General features: G+C 33.6%; 1 protein-coding gene across 1 annotated transcript in view; it reads right to left on the bottom strand.

Annotated features, from left to right (window-relative positions):
- Chd1 (chromodomain helicase DNA binding protein 1) overlaps positions 1-25,422 on the bottom strand; it is an 81,843-nt gene that overhangs the window by 41,399 nt on the left and 15,022 nt on the right. The window contains exons 3-17 of the mRNA XM_004625420.3: positions 21,273-21,474; positions 20,188-20,304; positions 18,518-18,579; positions 16,309-16,458; positions 15,805-16,076; positions 14,432-14,657; positions 13,941-14,041; positions 13,299-13,477; positions 12,308-12,435; positions 9,484-9,700; positions 8,731-8,820; positions 7,492-7,682; positions 6,374-6,562; positions 3,735-3,897; positions 2,152-2,304 (exon numbers count right to left, since the gene is read on the bottom strand). Of these exons, the coding sequence (XP_004625477.1) occupies positions 2,152-2,304; positions 3,735-3,897; positions 6,374-6,562; positions 7,492-7,682; positions 8,731-8,820; positions 9,484-9,700; positions 12,308-12,435; positions 13,299-13,477; positions 13,941-14,041; positions 14,432-14,657; positions 15,805-16,076; positions 16,309-16,458; positions 18,518-18,579; positions 20,188-20,304; positions 21,273-21,474 (2,440 nt within the window). The remainder of the gene's footprint in view (positions 1-2,151; positions 2,305-3,734; positions 3,898-6,373; positions 6,563-7,491; positions 7,683-8,730; positions 8,821-9,483; positions 9,701-12,307; positions 12,436-13,298; positions 13,478-13,940; positions 14,042-14,431; positions 14,658-15,804; positions 16,077-16,308; positions 16,459-18,517; positions 18,580-20,187; positions 20,305-21,272; positions 21,475-25,422) is intronic.

The raw sequence follows: 25,422 nt of genomic DNA, 5'->3' as shown, positions 1-25,422 counted from the left end.
TTACAAACACATGAAATAAGGTCCATGACATGATATATTCTCATACTTTATAACCACTTCATCTTCTAAATTGTGCAACTTGTTAAACTGACTTCCAGATTTATCAGTAAATTACAACCCATTTTTTAAAACAACACTGATAAAGTCAAGTGTGATTACTGAACCAATAGTATTAATAGTAACTGCCAGCAGAGTAATAATTTTTTTTTTTTTTTTGGCAGAACCAGGGATTGAACTTAGGCCTGTGGTGCTTGCCAGGGAAGCGCTTATTCTACTGAGCCATCTCCCCGGGCCTCTTGCAACATAGTAATTGTTGAGGGAATGGTCTTGAGAAATCCCTTCAGTTAATTCCAAAAAATGCCCAGCAGCAAATTCCGAAAATCTGAAGTAAGGTGTCATAGACTCTCCTTAAATAGCCAGCACTAGTATCTTTTTCTGTATGTGCCTTACGAAAGAGATTCAACCTTCTCCATGTCCATTTCCTTCAGTGAAATGGATATATTACTGCACCCTACAGAAGACACAGTGGGAGAAAGTGGAAAGACACTTAGCTGAGTACTTGACATAAGCTGAGTGTTTATTAAGCATTAGCTATTAATGCTTTGCTTAGCATTGGTGAGAGCTGGTTTAATCTCTAGCACAGGGGAAAAGCAACAGCTACTATTTTCAGTTAAATTATGATTTACATTTATTTTATAATGAAAAAGTGGTTTTCAACTAGACCTAACTTGCCTACTGTAATATTATTTGATGGGTTAACTAATATTTTAGGAAGCTATATGCCAAACTTGATGCTTATATAATATCTTTTAGCAGTTGACAACATTTAGTAACTATTTTTGATACAAGTTCTCAGTAGACAAGTTATAAATAGGAGTTTCTTTAAACCTGAGAAACTACACACATAAATTATTCCAAACATTACAACTATCAGTGGATCATTTTAATCACTCCCCATACGTCTATTCACCAATAAGCTAAAAATTATAGCAAGAGTAATGAGAAAAAAAGATTTTAAAGAAAAACTGTAAGAATTGGAAAGAAAGTAATTATCACAAATAGGAACTGCCTACTAAATGGGAAACATGAAGGAATTTTACCCAAATTATTAAAATAAAGAATAAAACCAGCAAGTTTTAACAAAATTATCAGTTACAAGATTAACAATCTCCTTCATAAAAGATTAACAGCCTAAAATCAGTGGCATTTTTATAAACTAGAAATAAAAAGATAGAAAATTCAAATGTTAAAGATATTATTTACACTAGTAAGTGCAAAAATCAAGTAACAGTATAACAGAAACTATGTAAAAATACGTTTTGGTTTGGTTGGCTGCACAGTTTGTCATTCTGAGTTTATTCCTGAAAACAAACAAACCTATGCTTTAATTTCCATGACATTTCTGAAGAGAATGGAGATAAAAATCGATCCTTTTTCAAGACTTTCAAGCAATACTTTTTTTTATTTTAAGATCCACCTATATCCCGTATCCAGGTTACCAAGTCAAGAATCCTTTGAATGTCTGCAACACAGATTCACTGCTTCTAAACTTTCTAAAAGGTTATTATTTTGCTTTCTTCAGTTTACTTAATTTGTTACCACACATCTACCATTTAGATTTCATTCTCCTTTCTCTTGCTCCTGTGTCCTGGACAGTTTGTACACTTTGACCATCACTTCACTGTTTCAGAAGACTTTATGGGAGAACAAAGACTTAAAACTTAATATGTAAGGTTCTCACTTTACATCTTTTCAATCATCTTTTCCATCTACCTTAATGCACTTTTAAAAAAATCTAGGGCTGGTGAGATGGCTCAGTCGTCTAAAGCACCTACTTGGAACAAGCTTGGCAAAGCACAGGGACCACATGCCAGCGAGCCCCACCCCCTGGTGGGCTGAAATGGCCACACACACACACACACACACACACACACACACACACAGAATAATAAAAATAAATAAAATTTAAAAAAATCTAAGGCAAGCATAGAAGAGACATCAAAAATAAAATTACTGTGTTCCTAAACTTAAGAAAAATAATAAAGTAGCTATAGTGCTTTAAAAGAAAAATATAAAAATCTGTATATAATTTCAAAGGTAATTCTATAAAACAAGGTCAGGAATTAGGTGAAGCAACAATGAAATACTTACCTGAAAGGGAAATTGACGATATTTCAAATATTCTGCAAGTATATCTAACATCCGCACCATTTGAGAAAAAATGAGAACTCGGTTGCCTCTTTCCCTTAGACGAATTAACAGCTTGTCAAGCAGAATTAATTTTCCACTACTACGGATTAAGTGCTAAGGAGAACAACAATTTACAACTGTTAAAAGATATAAATTATACAAATGCACCACTTAATACTTCAAATTCTTTCAGTATTTTCAATTGAGATTTTAATGCTGAAAAACAATTTTCCGTGATCTTTTAGTTTTGATATGATATAAATTAAAATTGTCTGTCATTTAGCATTTAAGTTTTTGCATTTTTAAGAGTAATAAAAAGTTCTATTTCACTCTATTTTATAGTTGTTATCCTGCTTTTCCAAAAACCTTCCACCAAAAACCAAAACAAAGAAAACATGAACTCTACATAAATAGCAACAATTAGGTAAACAAAAGTTTTAAATAAGCAAGCATATATTAGTAACTGAATCTAGTGTATACACTCAGTGACTCAATTAGGATGTGGTTTTACCTGATTTGTCTTCCAGACATAATGGGAAAGGTAGACTCTGAGACAGTAAGATGTCCTTTTTAAGAATACCATTTGCTGAGTCACACACTCAGCATAATCACTACTTGTGAATCTTTTTACAATTATTAAGATACAAGTTTCTTGCTGTATATATGGATGACAGAAAAATATGGTGAATGCCAGGTGTAATGGCTGGCACAGGCCTGTAATCCCAGCACTCAGGAGGCTGAGGCAGGAGGAACATTCAGTTTGAGGCCAGACTGGGCTACAAAAGGAGACCTTGTCTCCAACAACAAAGCAAAGGTGAATATTTAAATTTTTAAATATGCATTACAATAAAAGACACTGCCAGGAACCCCTCTCTAAATATTCTCCCTCACTTCAAACATACTGATCCCATCATTCTTGCCACTTTCTCAATCAATTCTGCAAGTGCTCTTCACTGAGTGTTTTTACTTTTGCTCTATGGCTGCCTTACTGTCCTGAATTAATTCACAATGCTCACCTTACATGGTTCTTTTGATTTCAGCTATAAGTTGTAGAGGACCAACTCCACTGAATAAGGTGGACGAAAGCACAAGCGCACACTAATGTTATTTACCAACCTATCTCTGTGTTGTATAGCAAGCAGTAGCATTCACTGTATTTTTCATTATACCTCAGTAAAGACACAAGACAATGTCTCTGTAAGCAAGGGAGAATGAGTATAATGTGTCTTCCACTATAGTAATTTTGTTAAGCATCCGTTATATATTTTGACCATGCTTAAGAAACTGCTACACTGTACAGTTTGATTAAGTTTTTAGGAAACTGATCACAATTCAAAAACTAAAATTATTAAAGCTTTTTTTATTTTACGCAGGTTAAACTATAATCAAAATCATTATTTAAATGACACATTAGCCAAATGGAATTTCAAATATAGCATAGCATAGCACACTTTTCAGTTAAAACAGAAATAAATTAATACTGCTTTATACAAATAAAATGAATTTTTCTTACAACAAAGTTAACAATATTTAAAACTTCTTACTTGTAAGGCCTCCTGTTTATTATAGAATTCATTATTATCTGGTGGTTTAATGAGGTAGCAATGGTTACAACATTTCTTTAGCTCCATCATAATGTTCAAAAAGCCTGAGGTACTGCCCTTGGAACCTTTGCTGAGGGCTTTGTAATTCCTAGTTAAAATCCACCTTTAAAAACAAAAGAATTATGAGAATGGTGTTTACAGAAAAATTATTGAAATAAATTCTGACTCCATAAAGAAGAGATACAGTGCCCGGGAATACTGCACTATCTTGCCATTCACAGGCAGACACAGGACAGAGCCTCATCCATAACGCGCAGGAACACGTAACTTGTGAGCTGAAACACCAAGTACACACCGGAAAGCGCTCAGTGTAATACAGTGAGTACAGTATGTATGATAATTCTTTACTCCCTGAATCTAGTAAAAACATAGTGTTCTTCCTTAACATTTTTACAAATTTCACTTCATTAGACAGCTATTGAAATTCAATCTTCTTCACAGACCTAAAAAAAATACCAAGAAGCAGCCTAGTTTTGGATATACTATGTTTTTCTAATTATGTAACTTTATAGAAAACTTGGTGATAGTTTACTATATACTCGAAACTACACATAGAATTTCCTCTTAGTAGGAGTTAACTTCTGTTCCAACACATTTTACTTCTTTCTTACCAAGTTAGGTTTTCAAAGGGATTTTATAATCCATAAATACCTGGTGTGTTCTCTTATTACCAATCTTTACCACTTAGTTATTCAGTATCTGTTATGGTTTGTGTCTAGTTGTCCCCACAAAGCCTCATGCAGCCATGGGATGGCTTCTAGAATTTGTGATTAACTCTTGATCCAATGCTAGGATTATAGCTGTGTTACACTCGCGCTGAGGCAGATAATCTTCATACAATACCGGAGGGGAGAGACACCTGCTAGCTGCCACAGCTGCTACTCTTCACTCTTTGCTGTTTTCCACTGCCATGAACTGCTGCCCTCTGCCATGTGCAGTCATTTCCTTAGAACCAGCTGAGTATGGACTGAAACCTCCACTAACTGTGAGCTAAACTTTTCCTTCTTTAATTTTGGGTATCGAGTATTTTGTCCTAACACTGAGAAAAAAGTAACCATGACAGTTTCTAAGTCTAAGTCTAAAGAGCAAAGCAGAACCTATGGACAATGCTCAACACCATTAAAGGTAATAAAAACGAGATTATTTTTCCCTCTCCAGAAAGATTTTCTTGACCTTCTCTTAAGGTAGCATTATAAAAACACCTTTACATAAACTTACGGCAGTATTTTATTACTTTAGTTTCAAAAAAACCACCTGGAAGGGTCTAAACCCTAACGTCCACGACAATGACCAACAAGCATTCATAAAACCACAGAGAACTGTTCATCTATTTCAGCACTGCTCTTCATTTTAAAAGAACTCCATAACAAAATTAGAATACTATACCATCATTTTGCATTATAAAACATACTATGGTCATGAATTAAAATGTAAATTTAAGCAATCACCTGATGTATCAACCAATCTATAAAAAATATACAACACGTGTTAAAACTATTCCCAAAAAAATGTAATATGCAAAATATAGATTATGGAAAAATTTGATGGGATAGTTATTTTCCTCACCAAATATTTTTAAAAAGAAGAACCTACACATAAGAGGTAAAATCAAATGTCATCAACAAACCTTGCTTCAATTTTGATTCAGGCAAACTTTCACAGAAAGCTCAAGACTATCCAGAACATCTGAACATTAATATTAAACACTTAATATCATGAAAATACTATTTGCATTTTAAAATGGGATGCTAGTGTTTAAAAAAAAAATCATTAGAGATGACAGAAAAAAGTCTGTGGATAAAAAACCTACTTCTGCTTTGCCTGACAAAGTGAAAAGAAATGGAGATGATGATGCGATAAAGCAAGAGTGGCTATAAGTTAAAAATTAAGGTGAATGACTATACCATAAAACATGAGTTTTAAAATATAATACTATGTTTGCATGTGTTTGAAATGTTCTGTAATAAAAACCTAAAAAATTATGTGAAAACTACATTATTTAAATGCATAGCAGCCTATAGATTTTTATCATAAAATACAAGTGTTTCTGAAACTCCAAATACACGTAGCAAGGTATTTCATTTTATGCTGCTAAATATTTAAATAGATACCAGGACTTACTGTCCCATTTGAACCTTGGAAAAAATCTTACTTTATAGATCATGCCATATAAAATTATATCCAATATGATTTGTCCATGTTCATCAAAAAGCAGAGGCCTAACTCTCTCTTCCTCTCAATTATAATTACATAATATCTCACTATCATAGAAATCAAGAGGATCAGAATATTAGAAAAAAAAAAAAAAAACTCTTTATAATGTAAGACAATGAGACCTAGGAAAGAAATTAACAGTGTGTTACAAGATGATTTAGCCTTGTCATCCCCAAATCATGGACGTGTCATTAAAACCCTATGCCCCATTATGCTACAGAATAAAACTATTCTCAAATTTCACAACTGCTACAACTCTAAGACTTATTGATGGGGAAGTGGGCCCAGGGATAAGGACAGAATATAGAGGTTATTCAGAATTAAATGCTTAGAATATATGTTCTATGTAAAACATCACAACTTACTTATAATACTGTTTCTGTAAAGCACTCATTTCCATTCTTAAAATCTGTTCAACCTTGGCAGGAAGAGATTTTTCTACATCTTTTTTAACTCGGCGTAACAGAAACGGCTCAAGCTCCTTGTGAAGACTTGCGTAACCATATTCTCTCCCTTTGCCATGTTCTTCTTCAAAATCTTCCCAAGAAGAAAACCTTTAAAATTTGAGACAATGGAACAATCACTAAAAAAAAGCTAAAATGTGTATGATACTGATCAAGGTAATCATATTAAGTAAGAGTTTTAGGGGGAAAAATAAGGGTTAAATTTAATCTCATGTAAAAACCTGTCTCCCATAAAGTCCATTTTACATACATAAATATGTGTGTGTGTAAAGCACTTAAAGAAGTTGAAGTATTTTCAAGTAAAAAAGTAACTGTCACTACTGATTCTCAAAAATAAAGTTATAGCTCTTTTAGAAAAAAAGTAACCTTTAATAAGTCATTTAACCTTTTTAAGTCTATTGTTTTGTTTTAATTATATACCTGGGTTACTTCCACAAAGTTCAGTTACAAATTTCCAAAGAATGTACTCTGGAACAACTACAAAATCAATTATTGTAATTTGTAACATACAGCTTAACTCTATATACAAAAATTTAAAAATTCAAAAATAAATCCCAAGTATTATCCTACTACCTTTCCTGTTTTCATTAATCTGTGTTCTAGTGCTTTAGGGCAATAAAATCAGTTACTGACCTTACTAGATAAACTAATTCTGTTCTCACGAAAAACCTACACATAAAACTATGATTGCAAATGTGTAATGAGGGCCAGCTTCATAGCTCAGCAGACTAAAGTGCTGCTTAGGCAGAGCACAGCAGCTGGGGTTTGACCCTGGGCCTGGGCCTGCCGTGCCTTGTGGTGCTGTGCCAGGCCAGCCCCACCCCGCAGGGCATGCTGAGGTGGCGACTGAGACTGGGCGTGGTTGTGCACACTTGTAATCCCAGCACTTGGGAGGCTGCAAACAAGAGAATCCCTATGAGTCTGATCTACATAGTGAGAACCTATAGACCCTGTCCTAAATGCAGAAAAAAAATACAATAAAATAAAAAAATAAAATGTATGATGAAAATTTTTCTTACTTTTCTGGCATAATGAAATGGAGCAATGACCACAGCTCTTTGAGAGAGTTCTGTAAAGGAGTTCCAGTGATAAGGAGGCGGTGATTAGATTTAAAATCTATCAATGTTTTGTATAGAAGAGAATCATCATTTTTTAATCGATGTGCTTCATCTACACCTATGAATGCCCAATTCAGACCACCAAGAAAAGCCTTAGAAGAAACAAAGAAATATAGTTAATAGGTGTATAGAGAGAGGATCCAATGTCAGCCTTCTCATTTGATCGGAACTAAGGTTGCTAAAATGAGACAAATTAAAATTAAAAAACCTTTGTCTAATTTCTAAATAAGAAGCATTTCAGGTTTTACTAGAATTTTCAAATTATGTAATCCAACATACAAAATAAAGTTTCTTCTAGGATTAATTTAACACTTAGCAAATGGCACATCAACTCAGTTTTACTAGATTAGACAATGCTAAGAAAAAAAACTCATATTACTAATTTAGGCATTTTTAATAAGATTTCTAATTTAAGTACATTAAAGATCTCTATCGAGGCCGGGGAAATGGCTCAGTAAAATAAGCGCTTGCCTGGCAAGCACAAGGGCCTGAGTTCAATCCCCGGTTCCACCAAAAAAAAAAAATCTCTATTAACATCAACTTGGAACAGATTTGACTTCACATGTACTCCAAGACTTTGATGAACTGATGGTCTTAACATAAATTTAGGTCTCTGACTGAAAACACATGGGTCTGATCCTACTGTGTCAATTCTGGCCAGTCTTTGAGACTTGATTTTCCTCTTCAATATAAAAAGAAATAGAAAATAACTTTCAAGTAGGTAAATTAAACAAAATAGTAGTTATAAATGTATTTCACATCATGGTAGCTTAATCTAGTTAGGCAACTTCTTCCTCTTTAAAGAACTTACACATTGATAGACAATATCAAACTGGTTTCACCTAAGTCAAGAGTTGACAATCTTTTCCTGTGAAGAGTCATATGGTAAATATTTTAAGACTCTGCAGACCAACAATGTGGTCTATTACATATTCTTTCAATATAACCCTCTCAAATATGACACTTTAAAACCTTTTAGAATGTAAAAACCATTCTTAGTTTAATGGTCATATATAAGAAAATCATCCCCCACACTACAGATTGTTGAGTCATGCATGCCATGACTTAAGTGATACTTTCACTCTATCAACATATGGTAACGAAAAAACTAGCACACCAAACCAAAAAAATATCACATACCTTATCCTTCAATAAAATTTCATAAGTTGTTAGAAGTATATTAAATTTTAACCGTTTGGTCTGGGGATGCATCCATTCATGAGTTCTTATCTATTAAAAAATTTAAGGACAATTCTAAGACAAACATTAAGTAAATTATACTTTACTGAATATCTAAAATATAATATGGTGAAGTACACATAAAGCTAGTAATGAACTGAAACTGTCAGACTAGAAAAGAGGAAGTGGATGCTCAGACACTGTTTTGCTTTTCTGTATACAGTCAGTTCTTGACTTACAAACACTGGCATTACAAACTAACACAGATACAAACGGACCTTAAGCTACATTGGTAGATGCAAACTGTAGAAGGTGCTCTTATGTCTCTGGACACTGTCAGCTGTGTTGCTGTGTACTTACTGCATGTGTAGTAGTACCATACAACTGGGGATTTACTGCATCTATGAGTATGTGTTTGGATTTTTAAAGCTTTATTTTAAAGGCATGTTAAAATTTTATTGAATTTAAGAACAAATTTGACTTGCAAACATTTCCCCTAATATATGAGGTTGGGAGCTTACTATATTTGAAATTTCTTGAGAGAGAAAGCAGATAGATATATCTATACTAAATCACAATTTATGTAGCTAAGTATGTATTATACATCTAGTTTTGGAAAGTTTTCTTAAAATTAAGATTACAGAAACAAAACAAAATAGTCATCTCATAAGATACGTATGGTTAGACTTCCAAATTTGCAGAGAAACAACTTACCATGTTTCTGCTGTTAATGTCCCCTAAATACACAACAGCATTCATCTGAGAAGCCCATGTCTGAATCTCCCTTTGCCAAGAAGTGAGAGTGGACAATGGTACTACTAATAGAAAAGGTCCATATAATTGATGTTCGTGAAACAAGTAATTCAAAAATGAGATTGTCTGTATCGTTTTTCCAAGACCCATTTCATCAGCAAGTATGCAACTATTTCCTCTACAAAATTAAAAACAAGAACAAAACATTATGTATGCAGTAATGATCCAAATATTCAAAGTAACTTCTTTTATATCACTCACATACATCATATAGTTATAAAAAAATGAATAATTATCATATTATACCATTTTTCAATGAGCTACAATTAATAAATGTGAAAAGGGTATTAGGTATTGTGGTACAGAACAGTAATTCCAGCTTATTCTAAAGCCTCAGGAATTAATACAAAACAAAACAAACAAAAAAAACAACAGATAATAAATGAAAATCAGGGATAAAAAAAGTCACAGGACTGTCCTGCTACAACGCTGTATATGGTTAGATTTCTAAATTTCCTTGTAAAAATAGGTTAATGCTTATTCTTATTTTTAAATTTTTTTTATCTTAATCTTTTTTCTTCATATTCTAGAGGGACTCAAAGTTTAACATATCAATACTTGATGGAAAATACCTGTTCCATGTTATGTCTAAGATGTTTGACACCCAGACAGATAGTGAGGTTAAGCTCAACTGCCTATGTTGTAGGGTAATAATAATAAGCCTCTCTTCTGAAGGGTTAACACCCTAAGTTTGCAGACCAAAAATTAGAGAAAAAGAAGGGCTGCAAGACAGCCAACATTTTGGCCGTAGCCTTTCAAGGTCAGTGAAGACTCAGGACATAGGAGATTCTGTACTGTAACATCATGTAACTCAGTTGTACCCCAAACTTTCTGATCAAGGAGATTATGAGGCCACAGAGGAAAATGAATGATAATGCAGAGTGTACCTAAGGAGAGTCACATGGAGAGAAAACATTCTCTCAGGCTTTCACAGAGAGCAAACTGGTCAAGCAATGGCTGTGACTCATCCACATGGCTGACACTGACGAAGGATCTACAAACTGCAATACAGAGTTTCAGGGTAAATCGTGAGGGGATCTGACTGACCTTATCAGATACAAAAGTTACATTTCTTGTTACATAGGTCTTGCTTTAACTTGGCCCTAACCATCCAGCAGAAAAGTGTAAAAACAAGATATAAAAAGTAAAGCCATATTTATATGCTGAGCTGTAAAAGGCTCAAGTCAACAACTTGAGACATTGCCACTCTTATGGATAACCCACTACTATTATGGACTACTGGACTATATTGGGATATTTTGCTGAATTCATGCACCTACAGTATCTAAATGACAGTAGAATGCCCTTCTCTGACAAAACCCAAAAAGTGGGATAGAAATGAATGTCCATTTTGTATCGGTCTACTCAAAATAGGATAGATACACAGATCCATTCTCTTAATTCAATGAATAGAGATGTTTGTTCTAATAGTGTTTGAGACAAGATATCATGTCTGCATCTTGCACAATAAATAACCATTAAGACAACAATATGCAATGTATTGATTATTGAAAATGTGCTAGTAATCGGTTGTGAAACTATCCCATTGCTATTTGTTTCTCAATAAAATTATTAAAAATAAATAAATAAAAAAATAAAGCCTCAGGAAAAAGGATCAAAAGTTTAAGGTCAGCCTGGGCAACTTAGCAAGGCCCTGTGTCAAAATAAAATATAAAAGAGATTGGGGATGCAGTTGAACAGTACACCATTGGGCTACCAAATGCATGAGACCCTAGATTCAATCCCAAGCAGTGCTATGCTCCCAGCTCCAAAAAATCATAGTGTGTGGAGAAAATACTACAAGAAAAATAAAGAAAGATGGGTATGGTACTCAAAACCTACGATCCCAGCACTCCATGAGTTTGAAGCAAGGGGATGATGAGTTCTACCCTACTCTGTTCAACCTGACGATGTACTGAGGGACCTCTCAAAAATAAAAGGGAAGGACCAGGGATGTAGCTCAGTGCAAAGTCCCTGGGGTCAACACCCAGTACCATAAGGTGGGAGTATTGCCACATTAGATCAGAGGTTTAAAAATTAACTTTTAAAAAAATTAACTTATCTACTCAATAAATTATGAAAACAAGAGTACAATTTGTCTCTCCAAACAGTAAATAAATTCTCCAAGAAAGTAACACTTGAAAAATCATACCCAAATTACATCCTAGAGATTTATGTATACTTTCAAGAGTTGGAGGGACAGGCCAAAGATAGAGGACTAAATGGTTATTAGACATATAACTAGGGAAGGAAAAAGGATATAGCTCACTGGGATAGTGCTTCCCAGATATTTACAAATCCCTGAGTTTAATCCCTAGTGTGTGTGTGAGTGGGGGGCGGGGGTCTGAGGGTGACTAGAGCAGGAATAATGCGCGATAGAACTGCATAATATTTCTTTAAAAATTGGATTGTAATACGTTTAAGAACTACATCTATCATAGCCAGGCACGCTGGGACACATCTACAATGTCAGCACTCAGGAGGCCAAGGTAAGACACTGTTTGAAGCCAATCTAGGCTACAAAATGAATTTAAGACTATCAAGACCCTGTCTCAAAAAATTGGGGGTGTGGGGTCAGAATACACACACTAAAAAAAAACTGAAACAACTGAACTCAAGTTCCAATAGATTTCTTCCTAGTATATAAGTATTGTTTATACACTGTATTCACTTTTTCTGAATTGTGTATCGGCAGGCAAATTAAGATAATTCAAAATATACTTACTTGCACCAAGAGTGAGCAAGCCAATTTAAACCATTGAGTTGGTAATCTCTTAATTCTAAACTTTCATGTCCTCCAATATACGATGGCTGCTTCTTCAAGGCTACAAATCTTGGTCTTTGTTTTAATACCTTCAGAGGAAAGTGTTAACATATAGACTTTATCTAAGGAATTATACTGCAAAATGAAAGCCTAAGCTTTCACTGTAAACTTCAAAATTCCATCAAGTCAATTTCAGATATTATATGACTGAATATATCTAAGGATTTACAGAGTACTATTTTCTGTGACTCATAGCAAGAATGTGGAGTGATCATTTTGCTCTTTTTAAACAAAAAACAGAGAAAATAAAGTTCCTGCCAAATACATGAGTCTCATGTATTTCATAAGCAAAAACTATTATAAACTGAAAAACTTAAAATTAATTCATATCCATCACTGCAGTGCTGAACTAGAAAGTAAAACACAGGAACAGATTAGCTTTCCTTACAATATCTAATTTTCTAAATATTCTTACAAACAATTCAATTTTGTAATAGCTAAGAGTTGTAATAGTACCTTACCTTAAACTATCACTAATAATTTTTATAAATTGAAGATTTCAGAACTATCAGCAGCAAAGTAATCCTTGATAAATCTGTTGAGTATGATCCTCTTGCACTTCCTTAACTTCAGAGAAAAGTATGCTCTCTACTTTTTATCTGAGTATATACCTCTAGTTTCCAAGAAAATTTTTTAACCAGCCCACTCGTCACAAATTCCATCATCATACCATTATCAGTTTATCACCTTTGTGACATAATACCACTCACCAAGGATAAAAGTTAACCACATCAAAGATCACACAGCAACGACAGGAACCTCACTTCCTGTAAGACCTATGAAGTACCCTTCTTCACTTTGACTGAAATCAAGATCCAAATCCTCTATTTAGATTTATATTTATGATGCATAAATACATTTTCATTAATTGAAAATGCCAAATAATACTCACTTTGCAATCTTTAAAAGGAGTGGTTTTTGACTGGTTCCTGCTAAAATACTCATCAATGCATGCCTGAAATTTTTTGGAAATGAGAGCTCCATCTTCCCAGCTGCATTCTGAGTATGGAAGGCCCTGCCATTTGCAATAATAGTCAGGATAACCAGCTGCTGACTTCTGGTTGGAATGAGCTGTGAGATAAACCAGGTTGTTTATATTTAATCTTATGAGAGACTAATACTTAGTAAATGCTACACAAGCCAACATGATTTACTTTATAATTCTGTAGTTTAGTAATAGGAAACTAATGTATTTAATATAAATTTATGATTCTTTCAGAAGATTTGAAGATAATTCTAAAACGAAAGCAGAAGGCCAGTGAGACAGCTCAGTGGACTAAGTGCCTGCTTAGGCAAGCACAGGGACCAGGGTTCGCTCCCCGGTACCTCATGCCATGCTGGCCCTGCCCCATGGCAAGCTGAGCCAGCCACTGAGTCCAGGTGTGATGGCACACGCCTGTAATCCCAGCACTGGGGATGGTGAAAATAGGAGGATCACTATGAATCTAACCTGTGTAGTGAGACCCTATATCACATACATAAGTTAAAAATTAAAAATAAAATAGTAGCTTTATCCAAATCTTTTACAACTAACCAATTATACGCTCCACTATCTGGTACTGCTTGTGTAGATCATCTGTAAGCTCTTGTTGGCAGTTATAATATTCCACATCTTCTGGGGAAGCATTTTTCAACCTGGAAAAATTTAACCAGAAACAGACTTCAAAATCTCCTTTAAATAATTTATCTCACTAAATATTATCCATAGTACAAAAGCTCCCATTTTGTCAGTTAATCTTGTTGAGATAAACTCAAGCAATGAAGAAAGTGGTACAGAAATTAATCGTACTTTTTAGTTTCATAAATTTGTAGTTTATAATGTATAAGAAATATTCTTATGTGATTGTTATCAAGGAAAGGGTTGGAGGCTACTCCTAAGGAATCACAACTTGAGATGGAATATTATACATGAGAAATAGCTACATTAGGCTGTCATTTAGTTCTTGGTTTTGTATTCCTAATTATCAAAAGAATTTAGTAGAAATTTTGAGCAATAAAAAATAACATGGTACACAGCATATTTACCATCTTTTTGTTTCCTGATCTTTTTTCTTATAGTTATCCAACTTTTTCATTCCTCTAACATTCTGCTGTTTAAGGGTTTCTTCAGTTTCCCAAGTGTTGTGGATATGGGACCATCCTTTCCATTTAATTAAATACTGGATCTCTCCTGACTCCTTGTTTTTTTCAAATCCTGCATTTGGATCCCCATCCGCTTCAACTGCATAGATGGTTGTAGTAGCACCAGTAGCTGAAAACAAAAGTACAATTTCATGTAGGATTGCTTCCTTTTAACTTAATTTTTTAAGATTACAAAAATAAGAACACTCTCTTAAGAAAACAATTAGGATATAAAAATTTACAGAAAATTATACATAAAACAGAATATGAATTTTAGTGTCGAAGAATTAACTAATTTAAAATGTTAGTTTTACAGATCCAAAAGCTACAATTTTTGTTGCATAGGTATTGCTTATCTTGGTCTTAACCATCCAGCAGAAAGGTATAAAAACGTAGTATAAGTAAAGCCATGGTGTTATGTTCAGTTGTAGGGGACTCTTGTCAACAATTTCTGACACTGCCAGTCAAGCGGAAGACCTTATACTATTATGGACTACTGGACTCTTTTAGAATATTTTGCTGAGTTTACACACCTATAATATTCAAATGATGGAACTAAACAAAAAAGGGAATACAGATGAATGTCCATTTTGTATCTGTGTATTCAAAGTGGTTAGGATATATAGTTACATTCTCTTAATGAATAGAGGGATTTGTTCTAATAGTGTTTGTAAATAGGATATCATGCCTGCATCTTGTACAGCAAATAACCATTAGGAAGAGAGTATGCAATGTGTTAATTATTGGAACTGTCCTACCAGTTTGATTTGAAACTGTCTTAATTGCTATTTGTTTCTCAATAAAATTATGGAAAAAAAATTTTAGTTTTAGTTTTAAAATGAGGGAATAAAGGTCAACACAGTGGAAAACATAAAAGCACATACTAATTTACAATAATTAATAACTGGAAAGTTAAGTTATAATTATTTTTAATTCCCAGCTATTTTAGTTCTAAAAAAAACTACCGCCAACTAAGAAATAATCTACTTAAGAAAAAAATTTTCAAAAACCAAACATTTTGTGAAATTATAAGTGCTTGAACAACAACTAATTACTTAGGTACAGCAGGCCAAAAAATCAAATTCAAAAGTTAAAAATTTTCTAAGTATCCACAATATATGATGAGGTCAGGTGAGTATTTTTTGGGAAGAAGACACTCAAGCCAATAACCAAAGTATACCTTTACAGCAAAGACATAAAACAGAAGAAAATTTATCCTCTTTGACTTTGGTTCTATTAAAAAACCAAACAATAAAATGGTTTTTTTTAAAAAATACCTCCTTTTCTCCCAATACGACAATCCATAAACCTTTCTATTGTTTCAAATTCCTCTTCCTCTGGTTGGGGAACATCTTCTCCACAGACCTCTAGTAGGTCATCGGAATCTGTTTTCATTTCCTCATCTTCCTTGTAGCTCACATTGACAGTTGCCTGGCGACGAGAACTTCTCTTATCATTATCATAGTCTTCCTCCTCCTCATCTTCTTCAGATGAATCAATTTGTCTCTTTTTTTGTCCAAGTATCTTTTTCCCATTTTTTGACTTAGATCTAAGGAAGGATAAGAAAAAAAAAATGTTTCATAAAACCATTAGCGTAAAACAGATGTGCAAAACTATATTCAGAAAGAATATGTTCCATAACATTTTTTTTTTTTTTTTGGTGGAACTGGGAATTGAACTCAGGCCCTTGCTCTTGCGAGGCAAGCACTTATTCTACTGAGCTATCTCCCCAGCCCCTCCATACAATTTTAAACAACAAGTCATGAACATACTACACTTACCTATTTTGCAGTTTCCTGCTTTTTACTTTGTTCTTTGGCTCGTAATCGGATTCAGTTTCATCGCAACTGCTCTTATCTCTTTCTTCTTCAGACTCCGAATCTGAACCAGACTGGGATGGCGATCCCGATCCTGACATTTGCCAATCCTCGCTGTGTATAAAATTTATGAAGTGCATTAATTTACACATGCCTACATAACTATGGCCACTAACAAAATACAGAGATGATTAAATCCTATTCCAGCTAATATTAAGATTCTCGTTATGGATAAAAAACATATTGTTCTACCTTAGAGTCATGGGTTTAATTTTGAAAATTTTGTTAATAGCCTGCTCCAAAAATAATATTTCAATCACTTTTATTTTATAGTTGTCTAGAGGCCATGATTTTTTAAAAACATGTCTTTTAAATTACAGTATATATGTTCATTAAATTTTAAAATCAGAAAAAAAGTCAATAAAAAGACCATCAGTGTTATTCAACCAATATTCAACAATTACCTCAGTCTTTTTACTATTTTTAATCCACTTCAGCTATTTTTTTCCAGTCAATATGTAGAGAAAAAACTGGGTACACACATTAATGTTTTAGAGCTCCAATATGAAAGATACATATTACATTATGTTTACAGACATATCCCCAATTAAAAATTTGAAAATTTCTGAGTATTTTCAGAGTTTAGGAAAACTCAGCTAGAATCTGACATACTCCTGATCCTGAGCACTTAAGGTACAGGACGCCCAGTGTACACCATATCCTGTCCTTAGCAACTGCTCTGCTCTACTGCTCCCCATCTCTTGTAGCAATTATGACAATGCTAAAGCAACACAAGCAAACACATGCAGAATCTGATTTGGAAAACAAAAGCAATACAGGTAAATTGCTTTTTATCTTAACGTCATTTTAGAGCTTGGACAATGAAAGCAGCAGTATGCAGGATATACGGAAAATATCTTTTTATATCTTTTAAAAATGGAAGTAGTAATTTTTACATTCAAGCAAATATATCCATCATCCCAAATTACCTGTTTCTTAAAATATTCTGCTTCTACCCATACCATGTTAAGAAATTAATAACTCAGTGGGAAAATTAAGTAGATGACAAGGCACAGCAGTCGAAAATGCAATATTATTGCATTGAAAATCAGACAACAGGGCTAACTCCTTGGTAGAGCACTAACTTGTATGAAGCCTTGGGCTTGATCCCTAAGCAGTTCTTAGACAGACAGACAGACAGAGGGAAGGCAGGTGGGAGAGAAAGGGAGAGAGCGAAAGAAAAAGAGTAGGAGGGGAGAAGAACAGAGAAAGGGAGAAAACTGAGAGGCTGAAGCAAGAGACTTCAAATTCAAGCTAGTCTGGGCAAGTGAGACCCTCTCTCAAAACTGGGCTGAGGGCAGAGCTGAGTGGTACAGCACCCTTAATCAATTTCCAGTTATTACAAAAAAAGAGAAAGGATAGAAAATCATAAGTATAAAATCATCCATAATATGGCATTCCAATAAAGGGATTAAGTACATAATACCGTAAGATTTTCAGAGGATAAACTGAATCATATACACATCTATATTAATAGAAGTACCTAAGGGAATCACAGTATGAGAAAGAAAATACCCAGTGATAAAATGACTAACTTTTCAGAAACTAACAAAAGACACAGATCTTCGCATTAAAGACATACAATTCCTGTAGGAAAAGAGTAACAAGTCCAAAAGGCACACCAAAGTGAATGTACAAAATATTGAAGGTAGATAGAAAAATGAAACAAAATTGAATGTTTCTAAAAGATAATTAAAACTTTTCAATATACATAAGCTGAAAATTTGAAACCATACTTTTTCTGTCAAGATTTTTAGGTAGTAAGTTTCTACATTATTTCTGTAAATGCACTAAATTTCATTTGCACATGAATAAGAACTGTTAACATAAATTAAAAAGTCATCAATAATACTGTAGTTCCTAAAATTCAATTTAATGTACTAAAATTTCAGAACTAAATAGATCTTTAAAATTTCTAAAAATGTAGAGGAAAGGGTTATAGGAGATAAAGGGGTATGTTACAAACAATAAAAGGTTATGGTTTAAATTATTTTTTAAAATGTCATAAATAAACTATTTGTAAAAGTTTATTTTGGGGCAACAATTTCCATAAAGAAATACAAAGCCATCATTATTTTCCTACGAAAGTAGTCTGTTGAATAAAATGACATACTCTTTATGCTTTTTCCTTTTTACATCACTTGAGTCATCAGAATCATCACTGCTAGAAGAATCCTGTAGGGAAAAATAAAGGTCAGTGTCATTCACTAATTATAATTTAACAATGTTGTCAAATTTTGCTATACTTAACATCTGCTTTGGTCATAATAGCATCTGTAAATTCTTTTTGTGTTCCATGATGTTATATTTATATTAGCTTAAAATAGTAACTTCTTACTGTTAATAAACAGAAAAACTGATTAAATAATCACATTACCATTTTGTTCAAAATATAAAAATATATGTTATTTTTGGTGACCATCATTGGTGCACTGGATAGTTAGATGGAATCCTAGCTCAAACTAACACTTTTGTTTACCACGAGGTAGCTATGTTTTGTTTTGCTTTGGCTTTGGTATGGTACGGGGGACTGCCAGGGCCATTACATCATTCTACATTCCCAGTTTTCAACTTTTTGAGACAGGGTGTGATTAAGTAAGTAAACTGACTAAGCTGGGCTCAACTTGTGGTCATTCAGCCTCAGCTGCCCAGAGTGCTGGGATTCAAAGTGTGCACCACATTTGGCTCTAGGTAAGTTTTTCTTGAATGCACCGTGCAAACACACATGCATGTCATTAACACACAGTTTATAGCTGCAATCTATTTTTTAAAAACTATTATCAATAATTCTGCATTATTCAAGAGATAAAATAAGGAATCAACATAGGTATCCATTGACAGGTGGATAAAGAAAATGTGGTTTGACTCCATTTGACTACTAGTCAACAATAAAAATAAATCAAAATCTGTCATTTGAAGCAATATGGAAGAAATAGAAGACTTTATGTTAAATGAAGTTGAGCCAGGCACAAAAAGGCAAATAGCCCATCTCTTATTTATGTGTGGATGCTAAAAAGTTCATCTGGCTAAAAACAGAATAGAACACTGGTTTTCAGCATGTGGCAGAGGGAGAGATGGAGAAACAATACTTAAAGTACAGAAGAACATACAGACGGATAGGAAGATCAACTTCTAAGGTCCTATGGCATAGTAGAATAACTATGGCTGACAATGAATTGCTTCATAAGAGTAGAGATGACCTTTCCAAACATGAAAATAATAAAAATGTCTGAAGTGACAGATGCTCCAAGTACCTTGATCTAATTTTACATTGTATACTTGTACTGAAATCACACTGTACCCCACAAATCTGAGCAACTATGTGTAATTAAAAACAAAATATTTTAAAACCAATTTTGTTAATGTTTTGTACAAACATAACAGTATAACTTATTCTTTGTATATACATATATGTGCATACAACATACTTAATTTTTCCTTCATATGTCCTATTTAGTTTATTTTCAGTTTTTCTGTGATGGAGAAATACAGATGAATTTCTCCTTGATTATTTTTGATTCATCCCTAAAGGCAGAAATAAATGATATGTCTATACTTCAAAATTCTTCACACACACATTTAAATGCAGGTATCTCAAATGGAGGCTTTGATTGTTTTTTTGTTTTGTTTTGTTTCATTTTGTTTTGGTACTGGGGATCAAACTCAGGACCTTATGCTTGCCAGAACTTAGGCTTTGAAAGCCAAGAGTTTTTAATAGTTTCAAAAATACTAAATGATTAGGCAATATGCCAATTTTAAAAATAGTTCAAAATGAAAACGTACCTCTTCTGATCCACTATTAGATGAGGCTAGATGTTGCTGTTGCTGCTGCTGTTGTTGCTGCTGCTTGAGTATTGCAGATCTCTGAACTGCCAGAATACTAGGGCTAGATTTCCAAAACTGTCAAAACATGAACAAAGAGGTGAAGATTTGAAATGTGTGGGATATTGAAAAAAAAAAAAAAAAAAACTAGCTTATTAACAATTCCAACATTTTTACTCCTATCAAAAAATAAATGATTATTTTCTTCACTCATGTCACATATAATGCAGTATCATTGCAACACTGTTAAAATAAAATGCTGAGCTTGAACTGTAAGAAATTCAGAGGACTTGAAGTTCCACATACAAATGATAGTAGTCTTGGCAGGAGAGTAAGAGCAGTATTAAAAAAAAAAAAAAAAAAAAAACTGATAATACACTATTACTAATGCTATTCCCAGTGTAGTTATAGCTACAGTGTGAGATAAAGATGAGGAGTCTGTGTCAGAATATAAATCAACTCTGTCACTGTATACTGTAGCCGAGCCCATGTTTTCTTTTAGAGAGGCATGACAAGATTTTCTCCACGAAAAAATGTGCATACTAACTTGCATTCTCCACCTACCTTATCTCATCATGGAGTGATACTCTGATTAATTTGCCATGCATTACATGAAGTGTAAAAGGTTTTAGTTTATCTTCCAGCTTTTTCCAAACAGAACAGCTCTTACCCCCTTTTACCAATTACTTATAAGAAAGAAGAGCACTGATAAATCTTGTTAACCGTGAAAGAGCGCCTGTGATGTAAACCTCATGAAGCTTCTTGATCCATAAGAATAGACACTTATGAGATTCAACTTGTGCCTCAAAAGGAGGCAGAAAAAATTATATTCATGTGAATATGTATTTCATACCTGCTTATTTGTAACTGTACATTGCTCTGGTAAGCTTTTATTCTACAGATACATAATCACAAATTTGAGAATCACTAAAAGTAACTTTCAGTATTTCAAGTTTTTTCCTCTAAAAGTTAATTAACAATGTAAGCCAATCCTATAAGCTTACCCAAATTGATACAAATTTACTTTGCATGGGAAAATGTATTACCTCGGCTCCATCAACTTTCGGTGGTTTTGCTTGAACTTTATTCTCTTGGGATGCATCTGACTCGGACTCTGATTGACTACCTGAGTCAGATCCAGAGTCAGAGTCACTGCTACCAGACTGGCTACTGCTCCCATCACTACTGCTTCCAGTACTCGAACCAGATCCAGAGCGTGATGCTGATCCAGAATCATCATCCGACTGGCTACAATTCGAAAATAAACAGGTTTTAAATAAAACTCCTCAAGAATTTTTGTTTCATTTTGTTTTTTGAGACTGGGTCTCACTTTGTAGTTCAGGCTGTCCCTGAACTCTATGTAGTTTCAAGATGGCCTTAAAGTCATAGGGATCCACCTGCCTCAGTCTCCCAAGTGCTGAGATTACGTACAGGAATGTGTTACCACACCCAGTAATTATTTAACTTTTCTTAAAAGTCAATGGAAACCCCCAAATGAGTAAACATTTCATAGTGCACTGGCTATGGCCAAAGAGAAAAGAGAATTAAGCTTTAGACATTTATAGTAACTGACATACATAGTACAGCTTTGGCTAAAGCCTAAGCAATAAGATCAGGATAATGAGCAAAACCTACCAAGTATACTACCCTAGGCTAGCTATAGCAACTATAAACTAGGAACTCTGCAAAGCTTAAACTATTGAAATTCTTACAGTAACAGGCAAAAAAAGAAATTTATTTATAATTTCTAGTTGTTCTCAAGACATCTCTGTTGTATAATTCCAGCAGAGTATAATTATAATCATACTATGATAACACATACTTATTAGTAAAAGTTCTAAGAAAATCCCTTAAATTTCTCATGAATCCATATATAACCTGAAATAATAGCAAATTGTAGTAATTCTTAACCTCTACACACACAGCTTCACACTGAGCTTTCTTCTATTTTTTTTCTTTTTTTTTCATTTCTAATTCTTGGTCCAAGATAGCAGAGAAATGATCTGGACTAACCAGTTGATCATGCAAGTTTTTTTTCTTTTTGACCTCCAAGTCCCTTTGTTTACATGGTTTTAGAATATGAATTGGTGAATTCTCGCACATTAAATTTCTGGTACATATGGTAGACCTAGTTTCTGACATGACTTCACCTGGCTTCATGAGAAACCATAATTTTTAAAAAATTCCACCAGGTGGCAGAATCACTCTAAGAAAACAGACCACAAAATTGGTTACAGATCTAAGATTTTGACATAGTTAAACAAAAGTTTACAAAAAAGATTTTGATTCCACAAGAATGTACAAGACTACCTATGTTTTAAAACCTAGAATAGTTTTTTTCATAGAAACAGTAAACAAAAATTTGCCTGTAACAGACCTACGCTACCAAGATCATTTCTGCTACTATTTCTATCATCTCAAGTAATTCTGAGGCCCAAAATACCATAGTGCCTATTAACTTAAGAAAGATTGACATATTTGATTTAAATCCTTTGAAATTTAGCAAAGATATTAGAAAATTTTCCTAACAACTTTACTTTTTTATTACTAACCTATTTGGGGAAGAAAACTGTTCATTTATACAGTACACTTTACCAAAACCTATTCATGGGTTAGGTACTAGGGGACAGTGAGGTAAGACAGAGCCCTTAAAATTAATAGAAGAGGGGCTAGTGAGATGGCTCAGTGGTCTAAAGCACCTACTTTGAACAAGCTTGGCAAAGCACAGGGACTGCGGTTCAATCCCCCAGCACCACATGCCAGCCAGCCCTGCCCCCAGGTGGGCTGAGCTGGCCACACACACATACACACACACACACACAAAATAAATAAATGTAAAAAATAATAATAAATTAAAAATAATAATAAAAAAATAGAAAAGGTGTATATCTTCACTTACATTTGGGATTTTTTTAAATTTGAACATGATACAATGTACAAATGTATCAAACCATAATGTATCTCACATACATTTTTATGTACGATTCAAAAATATACTAAAAGAAATCTTGTTTTTCTTTCTAGACAGAGCCTTGCTACATAGTTCAGGTTGACCTGGAACTCACTATGTAGCCCAGGCCAAGAATTTACAGTGGTCTTCCTGCTTCAGCCTCTCCTGAAGATCCTGGGGCACTATGGAAAACATATCTTCTTCATTATTAGAATGATCTCAAGGATAAAAAGAGAAAAAAAAAAGCAAGATACGGAACAGTGTAATAAGCTCCTTTTGTACAAGAAAGAATGGGGGAATGTTTATATGTTTACTTTTACTATACTTTTTAAAAAGCAACAATGGTAGCATAAACCAACAACAACTAATGTGAAACTGACTAGCCAAAGATGGGAAAGGAGTACCAGCAATTGGGATGAAAATTAGTCTTCAGTTTTGAAATCAGATAGTTTTATAAAATTTGTACAGAAATTAAAATATTGAAAACAAATATACAGACTAGGAAAAAAAAAAACTCTACAAAAAGAGAGCTAAAATAGATGAAAAGTTTATCCTCAATAACTAAATTTTATCCTACTGCTACAAATGTTTTCTAAAATAAAAATGTGATAAATGAACTTCTTTTAAGTTTCAATCTTTCAAAGTTCAAACACTAAAGAAGTCTTTTAGAATTTCATGTCTGCCTAAGTTTTCATTACTAAGTTCTCCATCAACTAAACATAGCAGCCACTATGTGGATATTTTATCATTCTTCATTTATCCAATGTTATGTCATTATTAAGCAGAATACTTCTAAAAAAGAAATGTCCCCCCATATTTATTACCCTTAAGGAACACAAAGAGTTGTCATTTATTTACTACTTTTCAAAATGAATTAAATCACAAACATCCTTCAAAGAACAGCAATGATTTTTTAACTCTCATTAAGAACTCTTGTTTTGCACTTCACTGCTACTAGCATCCTTGTTGATTTACAAACTGTCCCCCTTTAGTGAACAAGAAACCCTTGATTAGCTGAGTCCTTCTGACAAGACCTCAAAGTAGCAGGAAACAATTTTTGAAAGCTTACTTATATTTTGCTATGACAAGATTGCCAGGATCATCTTGAGCATTTGTTGCCTCAGGCTATAACTTAAATATCTCACCAAAAAATTTTTCTGTTTATCCTGGAAATTACTTGCAATCTGAGTACTAGTTTAGTCTATTAATAATGGACTGGTCATTTCTTTTTAAGTTTTTTAATGGATTAAGCTAGGACATATGCATTTTTTAAAAAATACATCACACCAGTACATGTAATTCAAAGGTGTTTTATCGCCTTCTTCAATTTTGTATCTGCATCATGACTGGCATTGTTTCATGGGTGCAAATGACATTAAAAACAAAATTATGTTTGTTTTCTGTTGCAACATAAGTTTCAAAATAATACCATTATTACTAACACTAAGATTACTGAAAGTTAAAATTTCTTAATTCCTTTTGACCTCAGAATACTGTACCACAGTCAATAAAGGAAAAGAGTATATAAAGCTCTTGATGCTATTCTTTAAGCTTTTTGTAATTTGAAATTCAAAATTCAAAAAATAAAATATTTTTATGATATATAGCATGCTTCCTTCATTAACATCCAGGATCATAGTATCATATAATCTCATTGGCAGGTAACAAGTTATAAAAACAAAATTTTAAAAGCCACAGAATAAATGAAAAAGGTTAATGCTCAATGCCATGAAAAAATGTTATCTGATATTGTACAGAGTTATTCTATAAATTGGCCAAGGTAAACAGAAATATATGAACTGCAAAAATCTTTTAAGATACCTATAAAAGATGAATGTGAAAAGACTTTAGGTAAGACTTCCCTAGGAAAGTGTGAGCTAACTCAGTTTGTCCTGTTTTGCTTAGTAATGGAGACTCCAAAATGATGACCAACCCTGCAGCTAAACATGGCCATGATAAGTAAGACACCAGTGTAAGGGTTGATATGTACCACCAGAAAGCTGTGGCAGCTCTCAATCAGCACAAACCTATTCACATCAGCACACGTTTTCTTTTAGCATAGAAGCAAATGTCTTTTTTTTTCTGACATTACCAAGGTTATTGTAACATAGTTGTCAATTTGTGACTAAGAAAAAAAGTAACATTCTGTTCAGTAAGAAATGAGATGAAGCAAGGTACAGTGGGGCACATCTGTAATCCCAGGACTCTGTGAGAACGAAGCAGGAGAACAGGCATTTCAAGCCCAA

This window comes from Octodon degus, unplaced genomic scaffold, assembly GCF_000260255.1.
Source record: "Octodon degus isolate 3935 unplaced genomic scaffold, OctDeg1.0 scaffold00009, whole genome shotgun sequence".
NCBI lineage: Eukaryota > Metazoa > Chordata > Mammalia > Rodentia > Octodontidae > Octodon > Octodon degus.
The sequence above is the reverse complement of the archived record's forward strand: the minus strand, read 5'-3'. Positions and strand labels throughout refer to the sequence as shown.